This window comes from Lepeophtheirus salmonis, chromosome 13, assembly GCF_016086655.4.
Source record: "Lepeophtheirus salmonis chromosome 13, UVic_Lsal_1.4, whole genome shotgun sequence".
Taxonomy (NCBI): domain Eukaryota; kingdom Metazoa; phylum Arthropoda; class Copepoda; order Siphonostomatoida; family Caligidae; genus Lepeophtheirus; species Lepeophtheirus salmonis.
The window spans coordinates 31,189,872-31,216,700 of record NC_052143.2 but is presented as its reverse complement, the minus strand read 5'-3'; the positions used below and the strand labels follow the sequence as shown (position 1 = coordinate 31,216,700).

The following is a 26,829-nucleotide window of genomic DNA, read 5'->3' as shown; positions in this document are numbered from 1 at the left end:
TGTAAAACGTAACATCATTACAGATACAGTTATTTAAAAAAATCATTTTTGATTCCAAGCGTCGTTTAAAGGGAGGTGGTACCCTTGTTGTGTTTTAGTGTTAAAGCTTTCAGTGAAAAGTTATTTACTTAGAAACAAAAAAACAACAACCCATAAACACATCCTAAGGTATTAAAATACCAAAATTTTGTTTCTTAAATAATGGGGGTACGTCAACTATCTGATTTTCTTTTCTTTTCTTTGTAAAACATAACTTTAAATGTGTACTATATTTATGAAAAAAAAAACAAGTTCCTGATACATAAAATTTGTAGCATTGTCTTTTACAAAAAAAAATAAATATTTTGCTGCACACTGTAAATGAACTAAAAAATTAAATAAGATAATCTTTTTTTTTTAATTTTTCTTCAAAATTGTTTTTAGTATATATTACTCCCACGTGAAGAAGGAAAAGTGAAGTAAATTATATCAAGTACGTAAATGAAGGCAGTCAACAAAGATACACGCTTTCATTACTTTTTGTTTGTACACATGCAATATACCGAATGAAAGGATAAAATAACAATTTGTTTATTACATCAAATAAATAGAATAAGACACTAAAGATTTTATTTGTAAACTGTCTCTGTTTGTTTTAAGAGACATTTATGTTTGTGACGTGACATCCACGAAAATATGATGGACGGAGGAGATGCTGTCACCTCAGGAGGTGGTAAGAGTCGTGGTGGTGGGGGAGGAGCACATGACTCGGATTTGTTGGATGATTCAATACTAAGAGAAACGGAGAATCCCTTTTTGGACGTACTACTGTCAGGATTTCAAAGGAAACCGGTATGTGGAGAGATTGGATTGATAATTAATAGTAACAATAAGTTTTGTTTCGATAAAATATATATATGTATATTTACGGAAATTAGGGAAATTCATAAAAACGTTGATTGGAACTTTATTTTTGAAAGTAGGACATTGGAACTTTGCATATATAATTTTAATTAAATTCTTTATATCATAAAAATACATTCAAAATGACCACCTTCGGCCTTCACAGTTGCAGAAACTTATTGACGGCGGCACGGACAACTTCATGACCGATTTTGTCCCATGCCTTCACCAGCAAAGTTTTCAATCTCTAAAAACTCATATGAGTCCTTGTACATGACTTTTCTTCAAGAATTGGCCACAAAGAGTAACGCATAGGATAAAAACCGGGTAACTTTGAGGACATTCTTCTTAGGGATTCATACTTATTTTCTTCGTCTAACGATTGCTTGTAGCTGATCTATTGAAACTTCATGGCAGCTAAGCTTCTCTCCTCCAAAAGTTCTTTGAATTTTCAAGGTATCCAAGGTCATTTTCTGTTTCTTTTATTTTTAAATACCAACGCCATAAGATTTTCCGTCTTGAATTAACTAAACAATCACTCTACCCTAGTTCTTAGTGAGGGCCATGCTGGTGAAATAGTGTGCCCATGACGTTAAGATATCAACCGGCCCAGTATGAATAAATATTCAAAAAATGAAGCTTATATAACGAAACCTCACCCATCTAGACACTAACATATTTGCGATTACCTTAATTTCAGTACCCACTGTAGAACACTCCGTAGACTACTGCAAACTATTTGGTTTCACACTTAAATTATTCCTCATTCCTAATAGATACTACTGAAATGTCCAATAAAAAAAAGGTTATTTATCTTTTTCCCCGATCTTACTCATTTTAAAACCAGGTTTAGTTTCATATAATATATTAACCCCTCCCAAAATGGAGGTTTGGGCCTCGTGCCATCCTTTTGGCTTACAATAGTGCAATAATTAAGGCCAGTAAATTTGTACATTGAAGTGTTATCATGTTTTTATTCGACCAATAATTTGAGTAAATTGTTTTATAAACTATCTTGTAACAATATAATTATCTTGACTTACCAGTATCCTAAATAGAATTGGACTTTTGTAAAGGTATGATACTTAACACACAAAAAAAGTCATTAAAAATCATTTTTAATATAAATAGTACTTAACTCACTAATTACGAATACGCCACTATGTTTTTCGTATTAAATCGGGCTATTGAGGAGTATTGATTTGAACTTTTTTGAATATTTTACTCTGGTATAGTTTTGAGTCGACTTTTGAAGAACAATAATCCAGATTGATTTTTTTTTTTTGCATAATATTGTTTTAATTTCAAATATGCACATGCATTTAATTTGCAAAGACCTACTTGTAATAATAATAATTCAATTTAAAGGTTAAAACATTATCCTATATTAAAGATTTTACTTGAAAATTTATTATTTTTTTCCTTTTTTTTTAACTTTTTTTACCATAAACAATTTATTTTGAGTTTATATAATTAGAGTTTTATAAAACAGTATTTGGTTTTAAGAGTTTTAGTTCAATATTGATTTGATTTCAATTTATTTGAAGCAGACATTTTTAAGGTTTAGTGTTGGAATCTATATTTTTCTAAAATATTTTTTTTTATTGAACAAAAATATGAAACATAACGAGTTCTACACATATCTGGAGTAGAACAAGCCTCAGTAACTCAACCTCAAGTAGAAGGAAGTGTATTTTTTATTGGTAAAAACAAAAAGTAAAACCCAATTGAGTTTGTACAATATTACTATCTTATTATTTCATGTACATCATAGTTGCTAGTTTAGTCACGTGCTACACTTAATATATTTTCCACGAAGACAACATTTTTGAACTGAAATAAAAAAGTTTTTAATTAAAAAAAAAAACAAGTTTAGAGTATGTATTTAAGCTTGAAAGTACTACATACATACTTTTAACATTTTGTTACAAGTCAATAATAAAAAAATCACAAAAAGTGAAGCTTATATTGAACATTTTATTTGTTAAAGTTAGGAATCATCTTTTTGGCAAAGGATGTACAATATATATGTTATAAATCTTTAATTTAGAGCTAAAAAAGAGAGAGGATCAAAGGGATGACTTAGGCACCAGCATAGTGTATGTCCAATTTTCATTTCTTTACTGAATATTATATTTAGGTTGTTCCAAAATGATAGAGACTGCCTCCGTAAGACAAGAAATTACATTCAAAATATATAAAAAAGTACTCAATCATGTCACATAGTCTAATCCGGGTCAAATAACTTCATGGAAATTGTTTTCCAACCCCTACAACTTAATGGAGAGCTCCTCTTCGTTCACTAACTTCATCGCCCACTGAACACCGGGAGTGAGGTCTTCATGGCTATCAAAATCGTAATCCCGTAGCAGGTGCGTCAGCTTACGGAAGAGAAATTGGTCTCAGAGATTCAGTTCGTAAGGACTCTGTTTGATCGTTTCCACCTTTCTCCGCATTCAGAGCTGTTTCATCACTCATTCATCCTTATTTGCCTGAGAGAAATATTGGAGTACCCACAGGCTGAGGAGGTTTTTGAAGCGGATATTATCAGGCAGGATTATAAAAACTACTGTGGTTGATAGGGAAAGCTCCGCTGATACCTTTCCAACTCTCAATTGGAGTTTGTTCTTTACCAAGTCCTTTACCCGGGCGATGTAGCTGGATGCCCTTGTTTTTCGGGGACGTCCTGATGAGACACTTTGCTAGAGATTAAAAGTACCATCGCAGATCTCACCAGCCCATCAAAACATATGTTTGCAGAATGTATCAGTGTAACTGATAGTGAGGTTGGTGTGGATCTCAGACACTGTTTCGCCCAGTTTGTGCCGTATCAAATGTACAAGTGAAAATTGTGAGTCTCCATTTTCAACGACGAATTGAGAAACATGTCCAAATGTGGTATTTAAGCATGATCTATTTTGTCTTTGAATAACTATGGAATGTTTTTCCACCAAAAAATTCATGAGAGAATCGATGCTGGGGGAATTTTGATGTTAACTTTTCTCCTTTCCCTTTAAACGAACCTGTCTGAATCATTTTGGAGCAGCCTAATTCTTGAAATACTAACTATAACCCAGTTTTTGAATAAAAAACTTTTTTATTTCAGCTTAAAAATGCTGTGTTTGTGGAGATAAATCAATTGTAGACCGTGACTTCGAATAGATCATATGATACTGATGAAATAACAAGGGATCAATTTTGTACAAACTCAATTAGGTCTTGTCAAGTAAAAAAATTGAGTTTTATTGATTGAAAATTTAAAAGTACAATTTTGTTTTGACTTTTGAATCATTTTAAAAGCAAAGACCCCCCTTTTAGAAAGAAAAAAAACAACTCCATGCATATTTTTTAATAGAAAATATATTTTTTATCTAAATTGCTTCTACTACATTTATTTTTCTTGCAGAGTCTCTTGTACCTTCCTAAAAAAATGAAAACGTTCTTTATTTTTGCAAAGAAAGTGACATAAAAACACACAGAAAAAAATGTCATGAGTAAAATAAATTATTTTTCCGTCTTTATTCAAAATTTTACTAGCAGAAAATAAAGATATTATATCATCGTGATTTTTTTAGAATTTACTATCTTTATAACTTGACATTTAGAAGTTTGATCTTTGAAGGAATTTTTTATATTCTTATAATTTCATTCAAGCAGCTTTTTTCTTTAGTATAATTATTTAAAAAAGTTATAAGCTCTACTGCAGAAATTGTTGTAGTTGTTGTTGAAGCAAAAAACAAAACACTTCTTATTTTCAACTTGTTGATAAAATGCAAAGCTTTCTAACGCCATTCCCACACAAAAATGTTCAAACTATTAATATCATGTTGTTGTTATGAGATCATCACTATGAGTGTAAACGAAATGATGGAAGGAGTGATATTCACTAGATGCTCTTTTTATTCTTAATATATAATAACTATATTACATCTTTGTCCAGGGGAAGAGAAGCATGGAAAATGTGGTAACTATCATATTTTAATAATTAAATTTGTTATTTGGGAAATTCTTAGATTTTATTATTTCAAATAAAAAACCCCACTTCATTACCGTAAGCAACATTCTTTTTTTTTTTTTTTTTTGCTAATAAATTACTCATATTCCATACCTAAATATGGGTCTACAATTCATATTTACATAATAGGAGAAAAACCTGCCGGCTTTGCTTTTCTTCTATTAGATAAGTTACCTTCATCAAAACTTCTTATTATGAACTTAATATCATAATTTTTTGTTGTTTTTGAGGCGTCTATCAGCTTACAAGATACTAAAATACTAACTTGTCTATACAAAATTGATTGAAGCAAAATATTAAGAGTGATGAAAATCGTGTGGTTGTTTTTAGCTCGCCTGTTTTCTAGAATTGGTGATCTGGAAAATAAATTTTCTTTTACTTAGCTGATATCATAATTATTTAAGTTCTGAATAGTAAATGTCCTTTCCTACAACATTATTTTATATTTGAAACCTTGTTGAGCATTCGTGTGAGCTCATAAAAGACGGAGAGTCCTCTTGAGTATTTGTTGCAGATATATAGTTACAAGTAATTGTTGGACTCAGAGTATAATTGATGATCAACATCAGAGTATAATTGATGATCAACATCAGAGTGATTCTTGCTCATGCCAATGTTTATTTCCTTCTTCTTCCCCTCCCTTGTCACAACTGATTGTAGCTAATATAATGAAACGTTATGACAGTTAAACTGCTCCCCTTTAAAACATTCTTAAAATATCGAGGGTTAGCATGTTGATTTTTCTTTTTAGCATCCCTAAAGTACGCAGGACGCAACATATTGATCAGTGGAGTGATGTAGTGAACAACGCGCTCAGGAACACATTAATAGCGTAATCTTAATGCGCGTAGATTCAATTCACAGTTACTTCTAGAGAAATAAATATACATTATGTATATGGAGTTTAAAGACAACTCCCAGATTAGATGGAGTAATTGAATTTTGATAATATTTACTTATACTTAAACGGAGCAACTTATTCTGACCAATTAGAGAAACATTTAAAACAGCTTAATTATTAGACACCCTTTGACGTCGGAAGTAAAAACAGTAGCTGTTTAAGGCAATATATGCAACCACAAAAGATAATAGAACCCGCTGTCTCAGGTTGTAAAACTGAGCTTTAACATACGAAACGTTGAACAAACAAAATATCGAATGGACAAAACCTCGAATTACAAAATATGGAGAGAGGTACATTGTACATACCATGTTCAACTTTAAAAAAATATGGGACATCAAAAACAGACCCTTGCACTTCATTGACCATATTATGTATCATATTTTTTTATTTTTTTCAATTTCATATGGTATTCAGCACGTCCTTTCAATTTCTGAAACTCAACGTTTTGTGTCCTGAGGTTTTTCCACGCACCCTCCCTGGTTCCCAATTGACGTTCAACTTTACCAAAAAATAAGATAAATTTTATTGGTCAATCCAAAAACAATCTGGAACAAAAAAAAACTCCAAAATATTTTTTAACTTTACTTGTATATTTTCACGTAATTCAAAGACATATTTGAGTTAATTATAAACTTTGTATTCAAAATCATGGAATACCCAATAACTGTAACTATAGTTTGGAACATAAATATGATTTCAAGTACTTATATTTGCCCCGATATGGGGCATTTCAAATAATAATATATTAATTTAGATTTATTTTTATTGTGCCAATCAAAATTAGTTACTCCATGGTTAATTTAAGGCGCAAAATAAGGGTAACAATAACTTGTTGAAAAAAATTGATGGTCTTTCTTTGAAGAAAAAATTTATTTCCCATTTAATTTTAAGAAAAATCATTCTAGCTTGCTTTTGTTCTTATGGTATACACAGATAATTTGATTAATTACTTATGAAGATTTACGTGTATATACCCTGTTTTCTCCATATTATACTCGTCAAAGTTCAAAAAATACAAAAAAGATTTTGTATAGTTTTTTTTTCTACACAGAACTGCCAAGAATATAGGTTTTAGTAAAATAAATACTGAATTGAAAGACATTCAGACACTTGGTATAGTAAAAAGTAGGATTTACAGGGCAAAAAATCAATTATTCAGCACCAACTCGACTTAACTTTAAGTGGAAATTAAATTTAACAGAGCTTAAATGTATTGGTATTATAAGTTCCCAGAATACTTTAAGTCAAGTTGATGCAACCGGGCCTTACAACCGTATAAATTTTGATATACATAGTAGGTCCATTAAATTTGGAACATTTTGAACTTTAAACTTGAACAAGATATAATTCATTCACAATAAAATTTTAACAAAATTAATAGTGTAAATACATGTGCAATTTGTGTCAATGATGGCTTTCAGGTGGTGGTGAAATGCCTGGCACCCACTGTTGATGTAGTCTTCTGGCTGACAGTAACTTTGAGAGCATCGGTGTTTGAATAAGGGACACTAAAGGTTTTCCTTCTGCATGATCCCAAAAGATTTAGTCAAGGGGTTTGGCATCACGGTTGTAGGGGTCCAAAAGTGTCAAAAAAGAACAAAATAATTTGAAACACTCATTTAAAAGAGTCTTACCATGGTGGAGATGGGTCTTTTTCATTTTTGGTGTGAAAAGGGGCCTCTCCACTCTCACAAGGCTCTTTCTACCCCCTTCTTTTGATAGCTCTCGTGGCAGTCTGTTGTTAAACTACGATATATCTTGCATATACTCTCATGAACTTGAGGCTATTGGCCTAGGCTGTTTTGTTTCACTCCTCCGGGTCAAGTTTGGCCTTTTTGACAGAACCTTTATTCCTCTCCAACGTTTCGGAATTGCTTACGGCGTAGACAGTTATCCTGGAGATGGCAACTGTTGTAGAAATTCGTCCGTCACGTTGAAGTGTAGTTTTCTCGACTTGTACGTTCGCTAGAGAGCTCAGGTTTGTTTTATTTTTTTACAAATCGTTTAAGCTTTATTATACCAAAATATTAATTAATTTCAATTTCTCAGCCTTCATTATATATTTAATCATTAATGTTCAGATTTCAATGGACCAATCGGTACATTGAAGGAAAAAAATATTTAAACCCCTCGCTGATTTTGGAAGTTACTACTAATAAAGATTGTCTAAGCCTCTCCATTACCTTAATATACTTCTTCTTGAGCAAATTCTTACTTGCGATTTGCGTATGTTTTGGGTCCTAATAATTCTTGAAGATCAATTTCACGACCAATTTTCTATGCTTGCTCCCAAGAGAAGTAGATTGTGGCCTCCAATTTTTGATACTGTTGACTCGTTCTTTCCCTTTAGCAAAGATATATCCATAAATCCTTAGGTTCCATCCGTATGCTTGATGTTAGGGTTGGTCTTCTTGGGGTTATACTCAATATTTAAATTTTGTTCATATAATGTTTCTTATTATTTAAAGAAACCTATCATTAAAATTATAGACCCTCTTTTTCTAACCACTGTATTATATGTAATTGTTAATTAAATATAAATAACTAATTCCTCTCTCGTCTTAACTTTCTAGGAAAAGAAGAATTTCCACTTTAAGTTCGACGAGTTGGCAAGAACAGAATGTATGATTGCAAAACAGAATCTAATCAACGTTTGCAAGTCTTCACGCTACTGTCAAAACTCGGACTCTATGCGACTAAGTGTTGAGGAGATGTGTACTGAGTATGATGAGCTGATAGAGATGAGCTATCATGCTGCTGAGCAGTTACTTATGATAGTAAGCGTTTTTTGCTTTTGTTTTGTATTATATATGATACTTTTGGCTATAGAAAAAATCACAGTACACTTTTTTGGTACGAAAAATGAGGGTCAAGGAGATTACTAAGGATATTTTCTTTCAGAAAAATTCATCGCATTTTTATAAAAAATAACCTTTTTATATTTCCACACTTTTAAACGAATATTTTGTAATACATTCTAGCAAATAAAAAGTATATTTTTATATGGATTAAATAAATTCTAGTAACTAAAATATCTTTGATTTACAGACGACATTAATCAATGAATTATATTTTCTCTAAATGACTTATTCACTGACATATGATATTATGATTATTATCTTTGATATTAATATCAGTTTTGACAGATTTAATCCTTATAAGGAATTTCCAAACAAAAATTTTGGAGAAAGATAATTAAGGGGGACATGCCCTTTTCTCAAACATCCTGAGATCTACGTCCAAAAAATGTCATAATTGTATAATGTACAGAGAGTGACAGAAAATTTTTCCACGTCTTTAAAATTATTTTATTTTGCGCTAATTAAGGGTTCATGTAATATCTCCTGCAATGTTACGATACCTGTGTTGTTTTCGTCCGCATTGTTTTGATTTGATCCAAAATCGGATGAAAAATGAGTGAACAGGAATGAAAAAGGCAAGGGTTTTAGAACTTCTCGACATAGATATTCATCCAATAAGAATTTCACACATTGTCGGCCCGACCGTGAGGACAGTTCGTCCTCACAGAAGGCCTAGGAGAATAAGAAATGAGTCAAAAGGAAGGCAGGAAGGGGAAGAAATGGTTCTTCGTCCTTACCCGACATGAACCCCCTGGACTTTGTTGATTGTTGCGTCTTAGAGGGCAAAGCAAACAAAACTTCTCAACCAAATGCCAATCCCCTGAAGGTGTACCCACAGAGAAGTGGAACAACTGTTCCTCTGACTTCATAAAGGGCACCTGTACTTCCGTTCATCACTGTATTGAAGCCATCATTTAGAATGAAGGAGGCATAATGAATACAAAGCATAGAAAATTGTTGAATTACTAACTTTTACATCAAAAGTTTGCCATAAAAATGGCACAAAATAAAAATATATAGAAGTCAAAACGGCTTTTCTAATTTTTGAGCCCTTCCCCTGTATGTATTATTATTTCTGAATCTGCTATAATATATTGGAATTCAATAATTCAACAACTATACGAGAATACCCCTGTATTATTACATATTAATTATTTCTTCAATATTTTCCCTTTTTCTTCTTCTTCTAGCTATATAGTTTATCTGATCGAGATACAATTCTTAAGTTTGTACCGATAGTATCAAAACATAAAAAGCGGGCATTATGTCGTGGTGCAAAATATCCTGGTGGAAAAATTACCAGGGGCAAAAATGTGGGTGCAAAACTACTGAGGAGGAGTTCTAATATTTCATAGACATATTTGGGTTAAATATCAGCTTTCAACTCAATTCTGTAGAAGGACTTAAGATACTCAAGAATTTTGTGAACGTTTAAACCTTTATTTTAATAAAGATACTTATGAGGGGTCCGATATTATTGTATTGTGAAAATCATTTTTAGATAATTTTTGTGCAATTTATAACACTGCCTTATTATATATAAATAAGTATAACTATATACAAAAAGTTGATTATAAAGATGGACAATAATTTGGCGACGAATAATAATATAATCCACTTTCATTTATGAAAAAAAAAAAGAGTTATAACTTGGTCTTGTTTTGACAGACCACGAACATAAAATAATTCAATAGTTGGATAAAATGATATAATTGACTAACTAAGAAGTAATTTTGGACATTACTTTATATTTTTGAAGGAAAGGTGGAGATAAACAATAAATGTTTTTAGTAGGTACACTAACAGGGCCTAATTTTTAAGACATTTAAACCTTTATCATTAGATTGAATCTATATTTTTTCGCTAATACTATTTACTATGCTTTTGAAACATTATATGCCATTTTATGCAATTTCATATTTAGTTTGAAAAATCCTTGTTTAAGATATATTGGTATATTTAGCAATGTTTAATCGAAATTTAATGAATTTAATTAAAGGCTATCTGTTAACGCCGTTTCTTTGTTTTCCTTTTGGTATGTTAAATTAATATTTTTTTACAAAAATAGTGGACGCCACAAAATTATAATATTTTATATATTAGTTTATAAAATACACAAATCTCATCAAACACTAAAAGGTACTAATTTGATTCCCATAGCTGTTTAGGTGCGTTCTTTTTTTCTCTGGTTAAGTATATTGACATTCAATTTATAAAAAAAAAGCTCACATCTATCTTAAAATGAAGGCACTTAACAATTCTAAAGTGATATTTTGCTGACGGAGATAATACCAAAACTTGGTAAACTTAATGGAGTAACCATAAATCACAAATGAGACGCAAACAAATTATATCATATGAATAAATGAAGTGTTGTTAAATAATTTTACAGCCTTTATCTACAAGAAGACTTTTGAATATATTTCAAGGTAGTTCATATATGTTAAGTATATATGTCATTAAAATACAATACGCTTCAAAAAATTAAGAACATTTACAAAAATAATTATGTAATTGTATGTTAAGTTCATCAAATATTTGCAGAAAAAAAAATTATCTATAAGATTAACTAATATTATACATCTAAAATGAAAAAAAAAGTCATCAAAGAGAAAGGGTAAATTCAAGAACAAATTTTGTTATAGGTAGTACGGTAAACAAAAAAATCTTGAACAAAAAAAAAAAATTCCCCATTTATTGTTTTACATTATTTAAATATACAGCCCAATAGTTCAAGGACATATGTAGGTCAATTATAAGTTTTGGATTGAAATTTCTGGGATGAGCTGAGGTATCCAATAATACCAACTGTAGTTCGAAACACACATTGGATATATTATATATAATTGGTTCCCCATTTGGTCTTTTAAAATAATCAGTCAGTTTCTAATATTTTTGCATTAAGGATTCATTTTGCAACATTATGTGTTATTTGAGACACTTTTAGAGTGCATATCAGAATTTTTTGATGATAAAAATGGACGATAATGAGCTTAAACATACGAATATAATCCAAAATTAATTTTGAGAAAAATCGTTCTATCTTGATTTTGTGTTGATGGACCCCATATGTACCAGAAATTGTTTAAATTAGTGGAGATTATTTGTGCATTAGATATATGGTATTTCCCGAATCATCAATGATTGTATGCACTTCTTTGAAAAGAAATCCAATCCTTGACTTACAAAACGAGTTTGAAGAACAGTCCCTTGGAGCATTTGCAGTCAGGTGATAATATCCGTTGAAGGGACATGAGTTTCCCATGACAATCTGATGCAATTCCAAAATTTCGCACAATTGATGGAGAAAGCTCATTAATACAACTCGTGGATTCTGTGCATTTGATACAAAGTCGTGAACCTGAAATTTTATTTATTTGGAAAAATAAAAAGTATATTAAATATAAATGAACCTACCGATGTGAAGCTTCTTATTATGTTTGATACAAGCTTTGGATGCTTGGAGTATCACGGTTTCTGCACAAGACGATGACGAAAAACTTATAAAAAATGAAAAAAACGTTATCAATATTTTTTCGAAACAAACAGTGTATTTTTTGAACTCATCATATACAAATATAAACGTTACAATTTAGCACTCAACTTATTTTTGGGAGGAAAAATAGATATTAATCAAACGTTTTGCTAATCGATATTTTATTTTATTTTAAGTTTTTTGATAAACTTGTAGATATATTTTTAATATAGTTTGTACTACAGTGATAAAAAGAAAATTTTATTTTCTAGTTTCCAATTCAAATATGAGTTGATTCTATAGTTTATTTTGTATTTAAGTTGGTACACATGTTTACAACGAATTTTGATAATAACAACCTTTTTACATTCTTAGTTTTTTTTGACAATTAAAAAAATTAGAAGTATTTTACTATACTCCTCAATTTTTTAATATTGAAAAAAAATGGAAATAAAAAATTAATTTACGGGAAAGTAAAGAGAATATTGAAAGATTATTAAATATAATTTTTTTTTTTTTTTTTACAAAATGTTAAGTTTGGGATAATAAATAATCTTTAAAAAAAATAACGAACAAACCTAGCCTTTTGATCTGTCAAAAATAAAATTAACAATGCACATTTTGTGTACTAATATTATAAAAAATTAAATTTGAGAATCGAATAAAAATTGGAGTTGGTATGAGAATATATGTGGTTTTTTATCAAACGTCCAAGTTTTTATGTGTTCTTCCATTGTGTGTTTTTTTTTTTTTTTTTTTTTTTTGCACACTTATAATATTTTAATTTCAAAATCATCAAATTTGTCTATAATTATTAAATTACTAAGTAAGTGTTAGAGAAAATCTATCTTTGTGGACAAATAATAAAACTGATATAATTAATTAAAAGGTTTTTTCTTTATTCTATTGAAACATAAGTGGCTTAATATTTGATTTTCTATAAAATTATTGGATATGACTTCCAATATGTCCTGCGAACGGCGCTGGAAGCCCTAGTACACCCTGATGAGGTAGTGCTGGACGTTGCAGCCTAGGCCTTAAGGTCCTCAATATTTAGAAGGCACACTTGACAGTCATGAGTCTTGATGTGACACCAATGGAGTAATCAAGAGGATTGAGATTTGGTCTCTGTGGTGGTCATCAGCTGTTGTCCCAGAATTGGTTGTTTTTGGCCAAGCTCTTTTGGGTAAAGTTATTCAAAGTATTAATAAAATAATTCAAAATGAAATATATAATAGGGGTACGTTGTAGTAGTATATAATCTTTTTTTTCATTAAAAACACCATAATATGTATAGTGTGTCAACATAAAAATAATCTTGACAAAAATTAAGTTAAAGTGCAAATTCCAAAATATATTTTATTTCATATATAACTCTCAGACTTTGTGGTCATATCTTGGGCATCATTTAGGCGATTTTGGACTAAAAAAAGTAGCTCAATTTTTTTTTTCGAAGACCATATCAAGGACTATGCAAGTGTCTTAAAAAATTTTTTTAATCATTTTTACGTACTAAACTAGAATTAACATTCTTGGGTATCTTAATTCATCCTACAAGTTTGAATACAAAGCCCTTAATTGACTTGAATATGTTCATGAAATATAGGGCTAATGTCAAAGAAATAAATTAGGGTTCTCTTCTTTTCCTCATTTTTGTTGAAGATTATGTGTATTTTTAAGCATGTCATATATGTTTAGTAAATGTTACTTTTGATACGTCAGGACATGATACTTCCTTGAAGAAAAAAAATTATCATCGCATATCAAAAGATAATAAACTATAGGTTAAATTGTATTTTAAGTTATACCACAAATTTGAATACAAAGCCTCTAATTGACTCACATTGGCATATATGTATTAGGCTGTGTCGTACTTTTCATTTTTTCAAAATAAAAACTGGTAGTGTTTTTTTTTTCTGTGTGTTTTTCCACGTAGATTTCAACAATGTAGTTTTCAAAAAGATAGAATAACATTAACCTACATTAATTTCACTTTGAAAATGAGAGAAAATTTGTTTTTTCTATATTTTCTTGTACTGGCTTTCTTTATATAATTTATAGATATTCATATTAAGGGAATGTATATGTATTGCCCTTGATGTGAAGAAATATAATAAGAAGAAATTTTTATCAGAACTTCAGAATAAGTTCAGTAAGTTTGCGATTCGATGATGCTATACTTAGTGTAGATATAAAAGTCATGGGTGAGCCCAATTGGTAGTTTCAGTTAACTTTTCAATATATTATATTTCTATAACAAAAATGTATTTCTACGTAATTTACATCGTCTTTATATAAATGAACACACATAATAACAGAGTCATGAATTAGTTTATTATCATGTTAACGTAAATCGAGACATAAATAAGATTAGAAGAGTGCAGGAGAAATTGATGAAAGAGATGAGATACGAGTTTGAGAAGAGGTATAGAAGGAGGAGCCAATCTCCTGTATTATCTTTAATGGAAGAATCGACTTGACTAATCTGGTGATGGAAGCAATGGGCAGTGAACAGTAATTTATGGTTTAGATCAAGCAAGTGTACTATAGTGTTTTTATTTGGCTTGAGAGTAATTAGTTGTTCTACTTTATACCAGAGAAAACAAACAAGGAACAATTTCATGCTACACAAATTACAAAGTTTAAATTTAAATGGTTAAAGGAGAGGGTTTTTTTTCGACAGATTAACATTACTGTTATATGATTGTGTGTGATATCTGGGAATGAGTTTTTTCTGTGAGGTTGGCTTTCTTGGAGATGGGCCCTGTTTACCAGAGCCGCTGGCTCACCATTACTAACATACTTTTAGAACTCTGGGTATCAAAGAATACACTCAAGGGGAAAAGTCTAAAAAAATCTGCAATTCATAGTTAAGTTTATAATATGTCTGTATTATCCTTCTTGTTTCAATACAAAGATGAAGTACTGTTGGATAGAGTTGCCAAGGCATGTCATATTTCAACTTATTAGTATCATTACCTAGAAAAATAGGTGCGTGAACTTGTGATACCAACAGTGAAAAAATCTGCTCGGTATGCAGTTAAATAATCTTACAAACTGTAGTTTGCTTTGATAACCAAAAGGAGATAATCAAAGGCTTAGAACGAATCATGGCTATCAGGGGAGAGAATTGACCAAACGGACAACCTGGTAGCCTATCTGTCCGTATCAGACAAACGCCCGCTATAAACAGTGGGCTTCTAGCATCATTTACTTGATCAACGGGTCAGAAGGAGTGTCAGAGCCACCTTTTAAATATTAATCAACAAATTTTGAGTTGAGTAAGACTATCGAAACACAAATGAAAGTTTTGAAGGGTTGTTATATTTATTTTCTCCTATTACATATTTAGAATCAAAATAAACAAACTAATAACATGTAACATCAAGTGATTTACGTCATAAGGTTAATAAATAAAAGTTTAATGTTTCTAAGTAATCTCCAAATAAAACAGTATTGAAATTACTGCTTATTTATCTATTTTAAAGTACCCAAATAACTTGGTTGTAATAATTTAATGATAAAAATTTCTTCATATTTGAACTCTTTACATTAAGGACAATAAATATACATTCCCTTAATATGAATATCTATAATATCAGAAATATGGACAAAAATAATTTTCTCTAATTTTCAAAGTGAAATTGATATAGCTTAAGGTTATTCTATATTTTTGAAAATTACATTCTTGAAATCTACGTGAAAAAAAAAAAAAAAAAAGTAAAACAACACCTTAATATGTATTTAGAATAGAAAACATTGAACTTTTTCCTTTGCTTGATTTTGTTTTAAAATTGTTTTTATGCTGAAGCAATACAAATGTCAACCTAATTACTAAGAAACACATGACTTGAACAAGAAAAGCCAAATTAATTTAATTAACATATTAATTGAACATACCACACATTCATAAATTAACCAAATTATGTACCCTTGAATCAATTTTAGTTTTTTTGACCTTAATTTTTTTCTCTCTAATTGAAGTTTGTGTTTGTGTAAAAGCACGTTTTTTTGCAGTTGTTCTTAAAAAATAATTGAATGGACAACAACTAATTTTTGTTATTTGTAAAGAAAATACTTCTATAGAAATCTTTATTATAATCAAGTTAATTAAAAAAAAATTGAATTATATAAGTTCAAATTAAAGAACATGAAAGAAAATTCAGGGGTTGACGTGATAGGTATTTTTTGAAAAGATATATTTTTGAAAAAAATTATAAACTTCTAAAATGGCTTACTTTTGAATATAACAAACAAAATGCTTCAAAACTAAGGACTGAACATCGTTTCCTTAAAAAAGTATATTTATATTATTGATAACTTCATTAGTTGTAGAAAATACATAAAAACTAGCTAAAACCTCCGATCCTAAGCAGAAGCGTGGACCATACAACAGGTTGATAATTGAGTCTATACGTAAAAAAAAAAGTTTCCTCTTCCCAAGAACTACTCTAAAAGATAAAAAAGTAGAGGACAAGTAGGACTTTTGTAATGATTATCTCGATTTTGAGGAAGATTTCATAGGAAAGGAATAACATCAATTGCTATTTTCTGGATAAATAAATCATGTGGTGAGTCAACGTGATAACACTCTTGAACAAAAATCAAGAAATAGAAAAATCCCAATTAATTTTTAACTATATACAGGGTGGGGATTAGGAAATGAATTTACGGGCCTTTTTGCGAAGATGAGTACTAAGATCCAAAACCAATTACCTATTGGGACCCTTCTAAGCTACATAAAGAAGGTAATTCATGACTTTTTCGATCAATATCGGTGTGATGGATAAGAAAAAGATCAAGCTATGAAACAAAAACATACTATGCTTAAATGAAATGACCCTTTTCTATACCACCTAGGCAAGTCGTAGGACATCATCTCATCGTGTGCAATGTCTCTATAGAAGAATTACAAAGTGCAGACCATCTCATCAATAGAAGTCCGCCCTATCTTACAAGAGACATCAAGCCATGAATGAGGAAAACGAAGACATTCGTATTTTAAAATTGATGAAACATAAAAAAAAATATATTTGTTAATGAACAAAATTTTAATGTCAAATAGGTTTTAGAGTCTGCTAAAGTTGCACAAATACCCGTTGTGTGGTCGTTGCCTTATATTTGTTTAATTTAATTTAATTTTTGTAAGGAATGCAGTAATAAATACTTACCTAAGTAACTAACAGGGTAACGATTTTAAATGTGGAAAATTTTAAGATAATATATTTTAAAATTTATTTCCCAAAATAAATTCAGAAATTCTCAAATCCTTCTAACCAATCACCTACAGCTTCAACCAAAGTCTTCAATCTGGGGCAGAGCCTTGTTCAAGCACTGATAAGGAACTCCTTTTCCATGTTGGTCACTGCCTAGAGAATGGAAGCAATACTGTCATGCTAACGTGTACTAGAGTTTCTCTCCTATACAAGCAACAGAGATTCAGATCCAAAACATGAAGTCCCTAAAAATGTTGGGTTTTCACAAAATAAATCTGTTTGCAATTAGTCACTTTTTATAAACAACACTAAATAATAATGTTAGTATGATAACTTTAATATCAATTAAAAATCTATATATGTATTATGGAATTATTTGCATCTTTGGGTGAGCACAATGAGTATAATCACACAATAATGGTCACATGGCGTTCTTATTAATAAGATATCTTAAAGATTTTGTATTTCTACTTTTAATAAATTGTAAGCTCTATCTAATTAGCTCATTTTTAAATACATAGATCTTAGGGTTACAAAAAATTTCCCAATATCATTTAAATATATGTTTATATCCACTAAGACGTGAACACGCACGATAGTTGTGGTATCCTGCCTTGAAGATGAATAAAACAATAAATTACAGGTTATTTAGTGGAATATATGACTAAGAATGTTATTTGATAATGCAATAGTTACATTATTAAAAACTTAGATCTTAGAGTTGCCCAGATTTTGAGGTTAAATATTTCATAGATGTATTTTAGCCAATTATAGAATTTAACTAGAGTTTGTACCTTCATCAAATTTAAGAGACTTATATTGACTCCGATATGGTTTTTTAAAATAAAACCGACACATTCTGTAAATAAGAAGATAGAATGAGAATTGAATGTATGCAATTATCAACGCATACTATGAGTTAATAAAAATAGTTTGATGGTAGAAATAGACGACTTTTCGTTGAAAAATACAAATGTAATCCACAATCAATTTAAAAAAAATCATTTTAGCATGCTACTTTGTTGTTGATTAATCGGAGAGTTGCAGTTGTATTACACATTCTCTTGTGTAAAAAGTCACTCTGAATTAGGCATTTTTCTTAATCTGATAGGTACATTAATTTCTAATTTATAGTGGATTTATTACATAATTAAATAAATAGTACACATTAAGGTTGTTTGTATATAGATTAATGTCACATGAGTATAAATACAATCAGTTGTATGTAAAGAATGAAACAAATTAGGGATATTGAAGAACTTACAAAAATCTTGCGAAATACGTTAAAAATGATGAAATGACTCATAATTTAAAAAAATGAAATTAAACAAAAGCAAATAATATTTTTTATAGAAAAAAGAAATCGAAAATCAAAAATATTTTGTATATTTATATTCATACAAGTATTTTTAGAGTTTAAATTGATATTGCGAGTGCAAAATGAATAAAATAGTAAAAATAGTTTATAAAAATTGAACATAAAAAAATAGTATGAGTTATTTCGAACAAATCCTAACTTTGATTCAAAAGAGGTGGGCTTTTATTCAAAGTTTCCGCTTGACATAAGTGGTAGATTAGATGACTTGAAAATAATAAAAAAATGTTATATTATTTGTAAATATCTTGTAGTGCTATTTCCGGCAGGCAAGCTTCTGCCCACGCTCTTAAACATCAAATATCACTCGAAGTTAATATTAACCTTGATATCACACTTCTTTTTTTTCAGTTACTGATTTTTTATTTTACTTACACTTATAAGTGTTATTAATGGTGACCGTTGATTTTAAATTTCATTTTATTTGCCAATTTCAGCAGAATCTATAGTATTTATTAGGTGAATTATCTTAATTAACCCATTTGAAACAAAAATAATTAAGTTATCAATATTAAAACTTCACTCCAGTAGCGCCGAAACGCAATGGGCCCCTGGCTCACCACTTTCACAGAATTTTTATAGGTATTGCAATAGTACAAAATTCACCTTTATAAAAAAGAATTAAACGTAATGTTTATGCGAAGAGTTCATTCAGGATCCCCTAATGACTTCACCATTATTGAACTTTGCTAAATATTTCTTAAAAATATACTTAGTATATTTAGTTTCTTTTAACCAAACATATAAATATGTTTGTATAGAGCAATCATAAATATAGAATGATGGGCAGACCCAATTACCACTACATAATGTGCAATATGTCGTCTTTCAACATTAAAACAATCTCGAACAAAATCAAGAAAAGTAGATAATAGCGGTTTATTAAAAAAAAATTTAATTACACATATAGCCCAATATTTCATTGACATATTCGAGTCATATAAAAGCATTGTAATCTTTACATAATAATTGCTTTTAAAAAAATAGTGCTATAAGAATAATCTATTACGTATATTTTATAAAGATCAAATTTTTATAAATATTAAGTAATTAAATTGAATGAACGACTTATTTATTACGTATTATAAAAATACCTCTATCTTTTGTAGCCGTTTTGATTAAATTTAATTAAATGATAATCCTCTTATTATGAATAAAAGACTACTTGAACAAAATAAATGAAATAGAAAACCCTTTTCATTTATATTTGTATGATTGTTTGCAAGTTAACAAAGAATAATATTCTGTAGTTGATTCAAAAGACATTTATCAAACGGAATGGAAGATGGATTTAAATTTGTAATTTTATATTTAAATAGAAAACGAGAAATAACATTAATATATCAATTTTCAAACAGATAGAAGTTTAATATTTTTATTTGAAAGTTGAATGTATTCCAATCTATCAAGAGAAAATTGAAAACAAAGTCACAAAATGCTAAAAGTAGTTATTGACTAACATACATTGATATAAAAAAGATCTGGTCAGGACAAATCAATTTAAAAATGGTTTTAATTAGTGGTAATACATTATAATTATTTCAGTGCATGTGATTTTTTTAGTGGACAATCTAATTAGTCTTATTTTATTTTCTAAAGCTATAATAATTATTTATAATAATTAATATATTATTTTTAATGAGATAAACATATCGAGCGTTATTCATTTGTAACCTGAACTGTCAAAAGAGAACGGAACAAAAATGAAACTTTTGGAAGCAAACAGTGGTGTCACTAGCCCCTTTTTGAGGCATCTTGATACCCTGTAATAGTTTATGATATATATTTATAAGTCTGTGTTTTGTCTTATCATACATGGAATCCAAAATGGTAGAACAGATCAATCTGAAAATTAGCAAGTAGAAGTATAGAATAGTCAAACATATTCCTATGATATTTTTTTTGGCCTCAGCGATAGTTAAGTGCCTGTTTTTTGATGGAAAAACTCCTTAAATTTATCTCTTTCTAAATCTCTCTCGTCCTCTCTTTCATGTTCTCTTCTACCTTTGTATCTTTCTGCATCCCTCTCTCTCTCTCTCTTTTCTTCTACATTCATTCTGTGTTTCTATTCCCCTCTATTTACTTTATAACGGGGTACCCTCTGTTATTATATATAACGGATACTGCATTGAAATTTGAACACTTACTAATTCAATAATTAATGAAGGTTGACCGTTAGAAATTAATTAATATTTCCTTATATTAAAGCATAAATAGTCAGTTACACAAGAAAACAAACATGAGCTCTTTAGCTTACGTAAACGTCAAGAAAAAGACACTTGAAAGTGATCAACGAATTTCCATTCGCCCACTCAAAGCAGTTGGGTGTCAGTCCAAAAGTTCAGTCCTTGATTAAGTCAGTCAACTTTATTATTAATATTTTAATAAGTTCTAGTACTGAGAGTCCGTTGGACCGTCAAATTACACATGTACGTGATCGAGGAATTTCCATTAGTGCACTCTACGCATTTGGGCGTCTGTAAGACTACTGTGTACGTCGTCAGCAAATCTAAAAATGTTTGACAAGAAGAAGGGCTCTGTCAAAAAGGCTAAACTGGACTTGATTGAGGTAAAAAGCATCCCCGGCCAGTTCCCTCAAGTCCATGAGGGCATATGGACGATATCTCTGGGTTTCACACCAGACTGTGTAGAGAGCTATCAAAAAAGTAGGTGGAAGGAGTCTTGTGAGAGTAAAGTGCCCCTTTTTACACCAGTTTTGAAATAAACTCATCTCCTCTTTTTCAAGACTTTTTTTAACTATTTTTATAAACTTTTGTCCCCACCCACTGTCATGCAGCACTGGGACGTTATGATAAAGGACTACATATGTAGCGGGTGACAGGTCTTCTACTTGCGCCTGGAAGCTATCATAGCTACTATGGGCAGCTAATTTAATCGTTAAGAGAGCTCAGACACACATCCATTTAGATACATTTTGATGTTGAAAATATATTGTTAATTAATAAAATATATGTTGTAGAAGTTTAAAATTGAAAATGTTCTGATTTTAATGGACCACTCAGTATATATTAACATAACTATATATTGTTGATAATTTTGGGGCTAAGCTCCCCTAAATGATGTAAACTTGTAACAACCCTGGTAGCAAGTAGTGTTACAGTCTCAGTCCAAGACTGATTTCTTTTCCCGTTCGGTATTATTAATTTATCTAGACTCAGACGGTCATCTGTGACTGTAAACCGAAATTAAATCAATAAGATAAGATCTTCTTTTTTCTTATCCTGATTCATGAATTGACCAACTTGACATATGAAAAATATAGAACTTCTTATGACGTTATTTTGCCGGTGTTAAAGATTTCAAAGCACACATGACGTCATCATTTTTGATATACACTGAAGTTTGAGTATGAAATGACTCGAATTTTTATAAGAAATTCCTTGATTTTTTTAAATTAATACATATAAAAATAAAAAGTGTATGTACATACTTATTGAACTTATAAAACTTAGTGCCAAGTGCTTTGAATCATGCAAGGGTCAACTGTTGAAGCAACTGAAAAAAGTTCTCACTATAACCTTGTTTATTTCATAAAGCTAGTAATGAACATCCCAGTATAAAGTAAAGTTTATTGAGGATCCATAATTGAGAAGTTTCTTATTTTTATATGTCCTTGATATATAAGGAGAGGGATTTGTCTTATTTTGTTCAACTTATAGTAGCTAATCTAATGATATGTCATTTCTTCTCTAAAATATTTTATAAATTATCAAGGTAACAAGTCATTTGGTGTTTTTTTGTTTTTTTTTACATAACAAAATTGTTCGAATGTGAAACTCTTGTGATACATTCAAATACAGCAATACATCTTTTAGTCTAAAATATACAAACATACTTATGTAATATTACTCGCATTGGTGCAACTAAAAATACAGATATTGATAAAAGAAATGTATCAGTAACAGATGCTGGTAGTATAATATAAGATCCACAGTCGAATACATAATTTCCGCTATGTACCTATGTACAAAAAATTGAATGATATTCAAATCAAATTATAAATTACTTAGTTACAAGATGATAAAGTTACTTTTTAGATATCATGTAATTTGTATATGATATTATTTTTATGATATATGTAAACAGTTAGAAATTAAAATCCTGGGTCTTTTGGGCGTGTTAAAAAAAAAACCCGAAATTCAAAATAGTAATCCTGACCATCTGTAGAATGTTTTGGAAGTGAGCAACTTGACTGACATGACGTTAAATTTGATCAGCTACAATCAGCTTTGACATGGGAAGTGGGGGAGAAGGAAATAAACAAGGAAATTGCCAAGAATTACTCCGACATCGATTGTCAATTCTTCTCGGAGTCCAACAAGGATTTACAATGATAAGCCTGCAATAAGTCTTCCAGGTTACTCGCCGTCTGTAATGAGGTCGTAAGAATGTTCAATTAGGTTTGAAATATATACATTTATCAACACATTAATTTTTGAATATTCTTGGCTCGCCAATAAATCATATTTTTTCACATGATATAATAAAATTGCAGATCAAGGATATGGGAAAAATACCCAAATCTAGGTGAGTGTATCGTTAAAGAAAAAGTGTATGTTGATGAGTTGGAGAGGATTTAAGCCCTAAATAATCATCCTAGAATTATATATAATAAATATTTTATACATACGATATGCCAGTGCGTTGTTAGACACTTTTCGGGGAAAGGGGCTAACGCTCTTATTTATTTTTTAAGATCATTTATTAGCATATACATATGGGTTAGTCTATTAGAAACTTACATGAGGAAACGGATTTTGCAAAACGTTGATATGTGGTGTCAATGACAATAAACTAGCTTAGAAATGTAAAACTATATCTGTTACTCTGTTTAACTTTGATTTCTGAGGCCTTAACTTTTAGCCCTTTTTCGTCGATGGGGAGAACGCTCGTTCGTCTGCGGAAGGCGGAGCAATATGGACTGTGCCTATGTTTGGGCCTCGTGGAGGAAGGAAGAGAACCTTGGTCACTTTCAAGAAGTGAAGTGTGTGTCCGGGTCAGGGACCACATAATTAACAATGGATTTCTTCCTACGCAATTTTGGTTCTCTACTGTTCCTACTCTCCCGTTCACATCATTGGTTGATGGATGTGGAACGGTCTCTCTTCTGGATAATCCCGAGTTGGATGAGGGTACATCGAGCAAGATGTCTCCCATGGACGAGCGGGGTGCTCGGGTCCTTAAAACCTCAACTAGGGTGAGTGTTGTTTCTCCCAGGGACGAGCAGGGTGCTCGGGTCCTTAAAACCTCAACAAGGGTGAATGTTATTTCTCCCAGGGACGAGCAAGGTGCTCGGGTCCTTAAAACCTTTATGAGGAGTATTGTCCTCCTTTCTCCGGTGTGCGTGCTGAGAGCACGGCACGTCTATGGAGATAAACTTTTGCAGTACAAGGAAGAATGTTTTGTCCTCGCCTGGACATGGATGGAGCGGATCTATAGGCTGCTGTTCATGGAGAGGAACCTGTTTAAGTACCGCCATGGATTTGGTGCTTGGGGGTGATGTTATGTATTTAATATCTCTTTACATGTTTTTATCTTCTTGTAAATTCGTCTATGTATTATAAGTACTGAGTTTTACGTATTATAAATAGTGTCGTCTTTTGTAAATATATTAGAGTATAGTTAGAAGACACATGATCTAGTGTTATATTATTCCTCCACGTGAATTCTTCTCCTCATTTCTCTCGGTCATCCTGGATCTCTCCTATTATAAATAAGATTGTGTCTCTCCCTCGTCATGACGCAACAGGTTTAATCTCGCTTCAAACAATTTCCTCCACATCATGCTTTCCTTTTGACTACTTTCCTATTCTCATTGGCCACCCTGATAATCAGTACAACCCTCAAGGTCATACCAACAATGTCTTAAATTCTATTTGGATGAATTTCGGTCTCGAGAAGATTCTAAACCCTTTGCCTTTTTGAAATCTGTTCACTCTCTTTTCGTCTGGTTTTGATCAAATCAAAACAATGCACAAGAAAAACAACACATACGTCGGAAAAATGTCATCTGAAATATTAATTAGCGCAAAAAAAAAATAATTTTAATGTCAGGGAAAATTTTCCTGTTGCACTCTGTATATTTGTTGAGCAATATATCATAAACCAAAGCAATTATATGCAAGTATAATACATAATTAAACGGCTAATTTGTTATGATTTTAGATTTATGAAAAATCGTAAACCAAAGCAATTACAAGCAAAGATTATATATAATTAGAAAGCTAATTTGTTATGATTTTTGACAACACCAAAAATACACTTATAAATATACAAATTGTATTATTATGTTGATAATTTTTGTAGCTAAGACCCCCCCACTCCCTCCCATAATGGAAGCAAGTACTGTCTCTGGAACTCAGACTCCTCTGTCCGCTTGCTTTTTGGACCACTCGACGGTAGGTTGTAATAAAAAAGAAGGAAAAAAGTGATTATTCTACCAAATATGCCCCTATGAAATTAGACTTTAAAAAAAAATTTAACATTTATTGTGAAAAAGTGGTTACAAATTTAATTTTCAAGGTATGCGCATTCGCTAACCACGCATTTTTTTTTACATATTTAAGACTATTTATGGATGCCTTTCCAAAATACTTGTGCGTATTTGTCTTCAAACCAAACATCGATCCATTTTTGGCTTCAGCGTTAGAGTCGAAGCGCAAATCATTGAGTGCGTGGCCCATCGATTCAAGGGATAATCTAAAGGCACCAGATCTGGTGAGTAAGTTGTATGATCAGGAGGTTCCCAGTTGTACGATTTAATAAGCTGGTGGGCGACTTTAGAGCGTGTGGTGGTGCGTTGTCATCAAGGAAAATTACCTTGTGATGCCTGGCTTCATATTTTGGGCGGTTTTCGTGTATAGCATGGTTCAAATCGGCCAATTGTTGTTCAAAGCGATCACGTCCAAATCAGCATTTAGATTATTGGACCGGCCTATAATGTCTTACTGGCGACCAAGGACAAATAGCCAAAAGTGTCATTTTATAGGAGCATACTTAGTATGTATAGAACTTTCATTGTATGATATATCTCCGTGTGATATTTACTCTGACCAAGACTCCAGCAAATTTTACATTAGGTGTTATGCAGTATACCTGGTAATAATTTTTTGTTTTAATTTATTGCTTTATTTTCTTTTTTTCAGTGCAAGGGCTGAATAGTACAACAATACCTACTTTTGTCAAAAATATAAGCTTAATATCTTTATTATAAGAATAACTATTTATATCTTGGCAATACCCGCATCTCATCTTGGCAATATTTTTTTAATATATGGATTCATCTTCTCAATTTCTTATATTCGTACAAGTATTTTGACGTTTTAATTGATGTTTACGAGTTCAAAGTAAATTGAATAGCTACAGAATTGATAGCAATTTTAAATGACATAATTATAATAATCATTTAACTATTTATCATGTATTGGGGCATGAGTTTTTTTAACCCGCTTGGTAGCCCTTCTATTAAGAAAAGAAGTTTTTGGCCAAGGTATTCTGATTTTGTTATTAAATTTTACCAATGACAATTTTCCACAATTGTAATTTCCTTAATGGCAATTTTCTCCATGACAATAGTTAAATACGCGACATTGTGAGGTTTCATATTTAATTAGTTCACTAACCGCGTTATGAAAAGGATGTTCACTAACGAATAGTTAATCAAAATTTTGTAATCGATCTGAAAGCAACCGTCTAAGAGCTGTCCTTCCAATGTAGTTACATTTTCCTTCCCAACTATCAATACTTCTAAAAAATATTATTTGTATCTTTTATATGTTACCATAGACACTAAAGCATTACCTGTGCATTACAAATCCTTTTATAGACTCAGATTAACCTAATGCGTTATAATGTGTACATTTAATTGATATTTTCTTAGTTGAACGAGTTGGTTTGATAGTTAATCCTGCATTATATTGGACTACTCGAGAAAATATAATTGAAAAGAAAGTATTTGCATAAATAAAACACAACCATACTATCCATATAGAAAAACAAAACCAACATGCCAACGACAAAGTATGCACTCCCATTGTATTTGCCCAAAGACGATTTAACAACTTTCAAAGGAGAATTACAG

At 30.7% G+C, this 26,829-nt stretch overlaps 2 protein-coding genes across 4 annotated transcripts in view; one reads left to right on the top strand and one right to left on the bottom strand.

The window, feature by feature from the left end:
- Positions 1-428: 428 nt before the first annotated feature.
- Positions 429-26,484, top strand: LOC121128607 (uncharacterized). Of its 3 annotated transcripts, XM_040724202.1 has the most exons (4): positions 429-472; positions 640-831; positions 8,375-8,578; positions 9,853-10,134. In XM_040724202.1, exons 2-4 carry the CDS (start codon positions 676-678, stop codon positions 10,015-10,017), a joined length of 525 nt encoding a protein of 174 aa, XP_040580136.1. In that variant the 5' UTR covers positions 429-472; positions 640-675; the 3' UTR covers positions 10,018-10,134. The 3 variants fall into 3 exon arrangements, with proteins under 3 accessions (XP_040580136.1, XP_071748844.1, XP_040580135.1); XM_071892743.1 differs by lacking the exons at positions 429-472; positions 9,853-10,134 and adding an exon at positions 25,316-26,484 and having other exon boundaries at positions 489-831; XM_040724201.2 differs by lacking the exon at positions 429-472 and having other exon boundaries at positions 540-831.
- Positions 11,057-26,829, bottom strand: part of LOC121128420 (spondin-1) — an 87,937-nt gene continuing 72,164 nt past the window's right edge. The window contains exons 5-6 of the mRNA XM_040723999.2: positions 12,080-12,162; positions 11,057-12,023 (exon numbers count right to left, since the gene is read on the bottom strand). Coding sequence (XP_040579933.1) covers positions 11,845-12,023; positions 12,080-12,162 — 262 coding nt within the window. The 3' untranslated portion in view covers positions 11,057-11,844. The remainder of the gene's footprint in view (positions 12,024-12,079; positions 12,163-26,829) is intronic.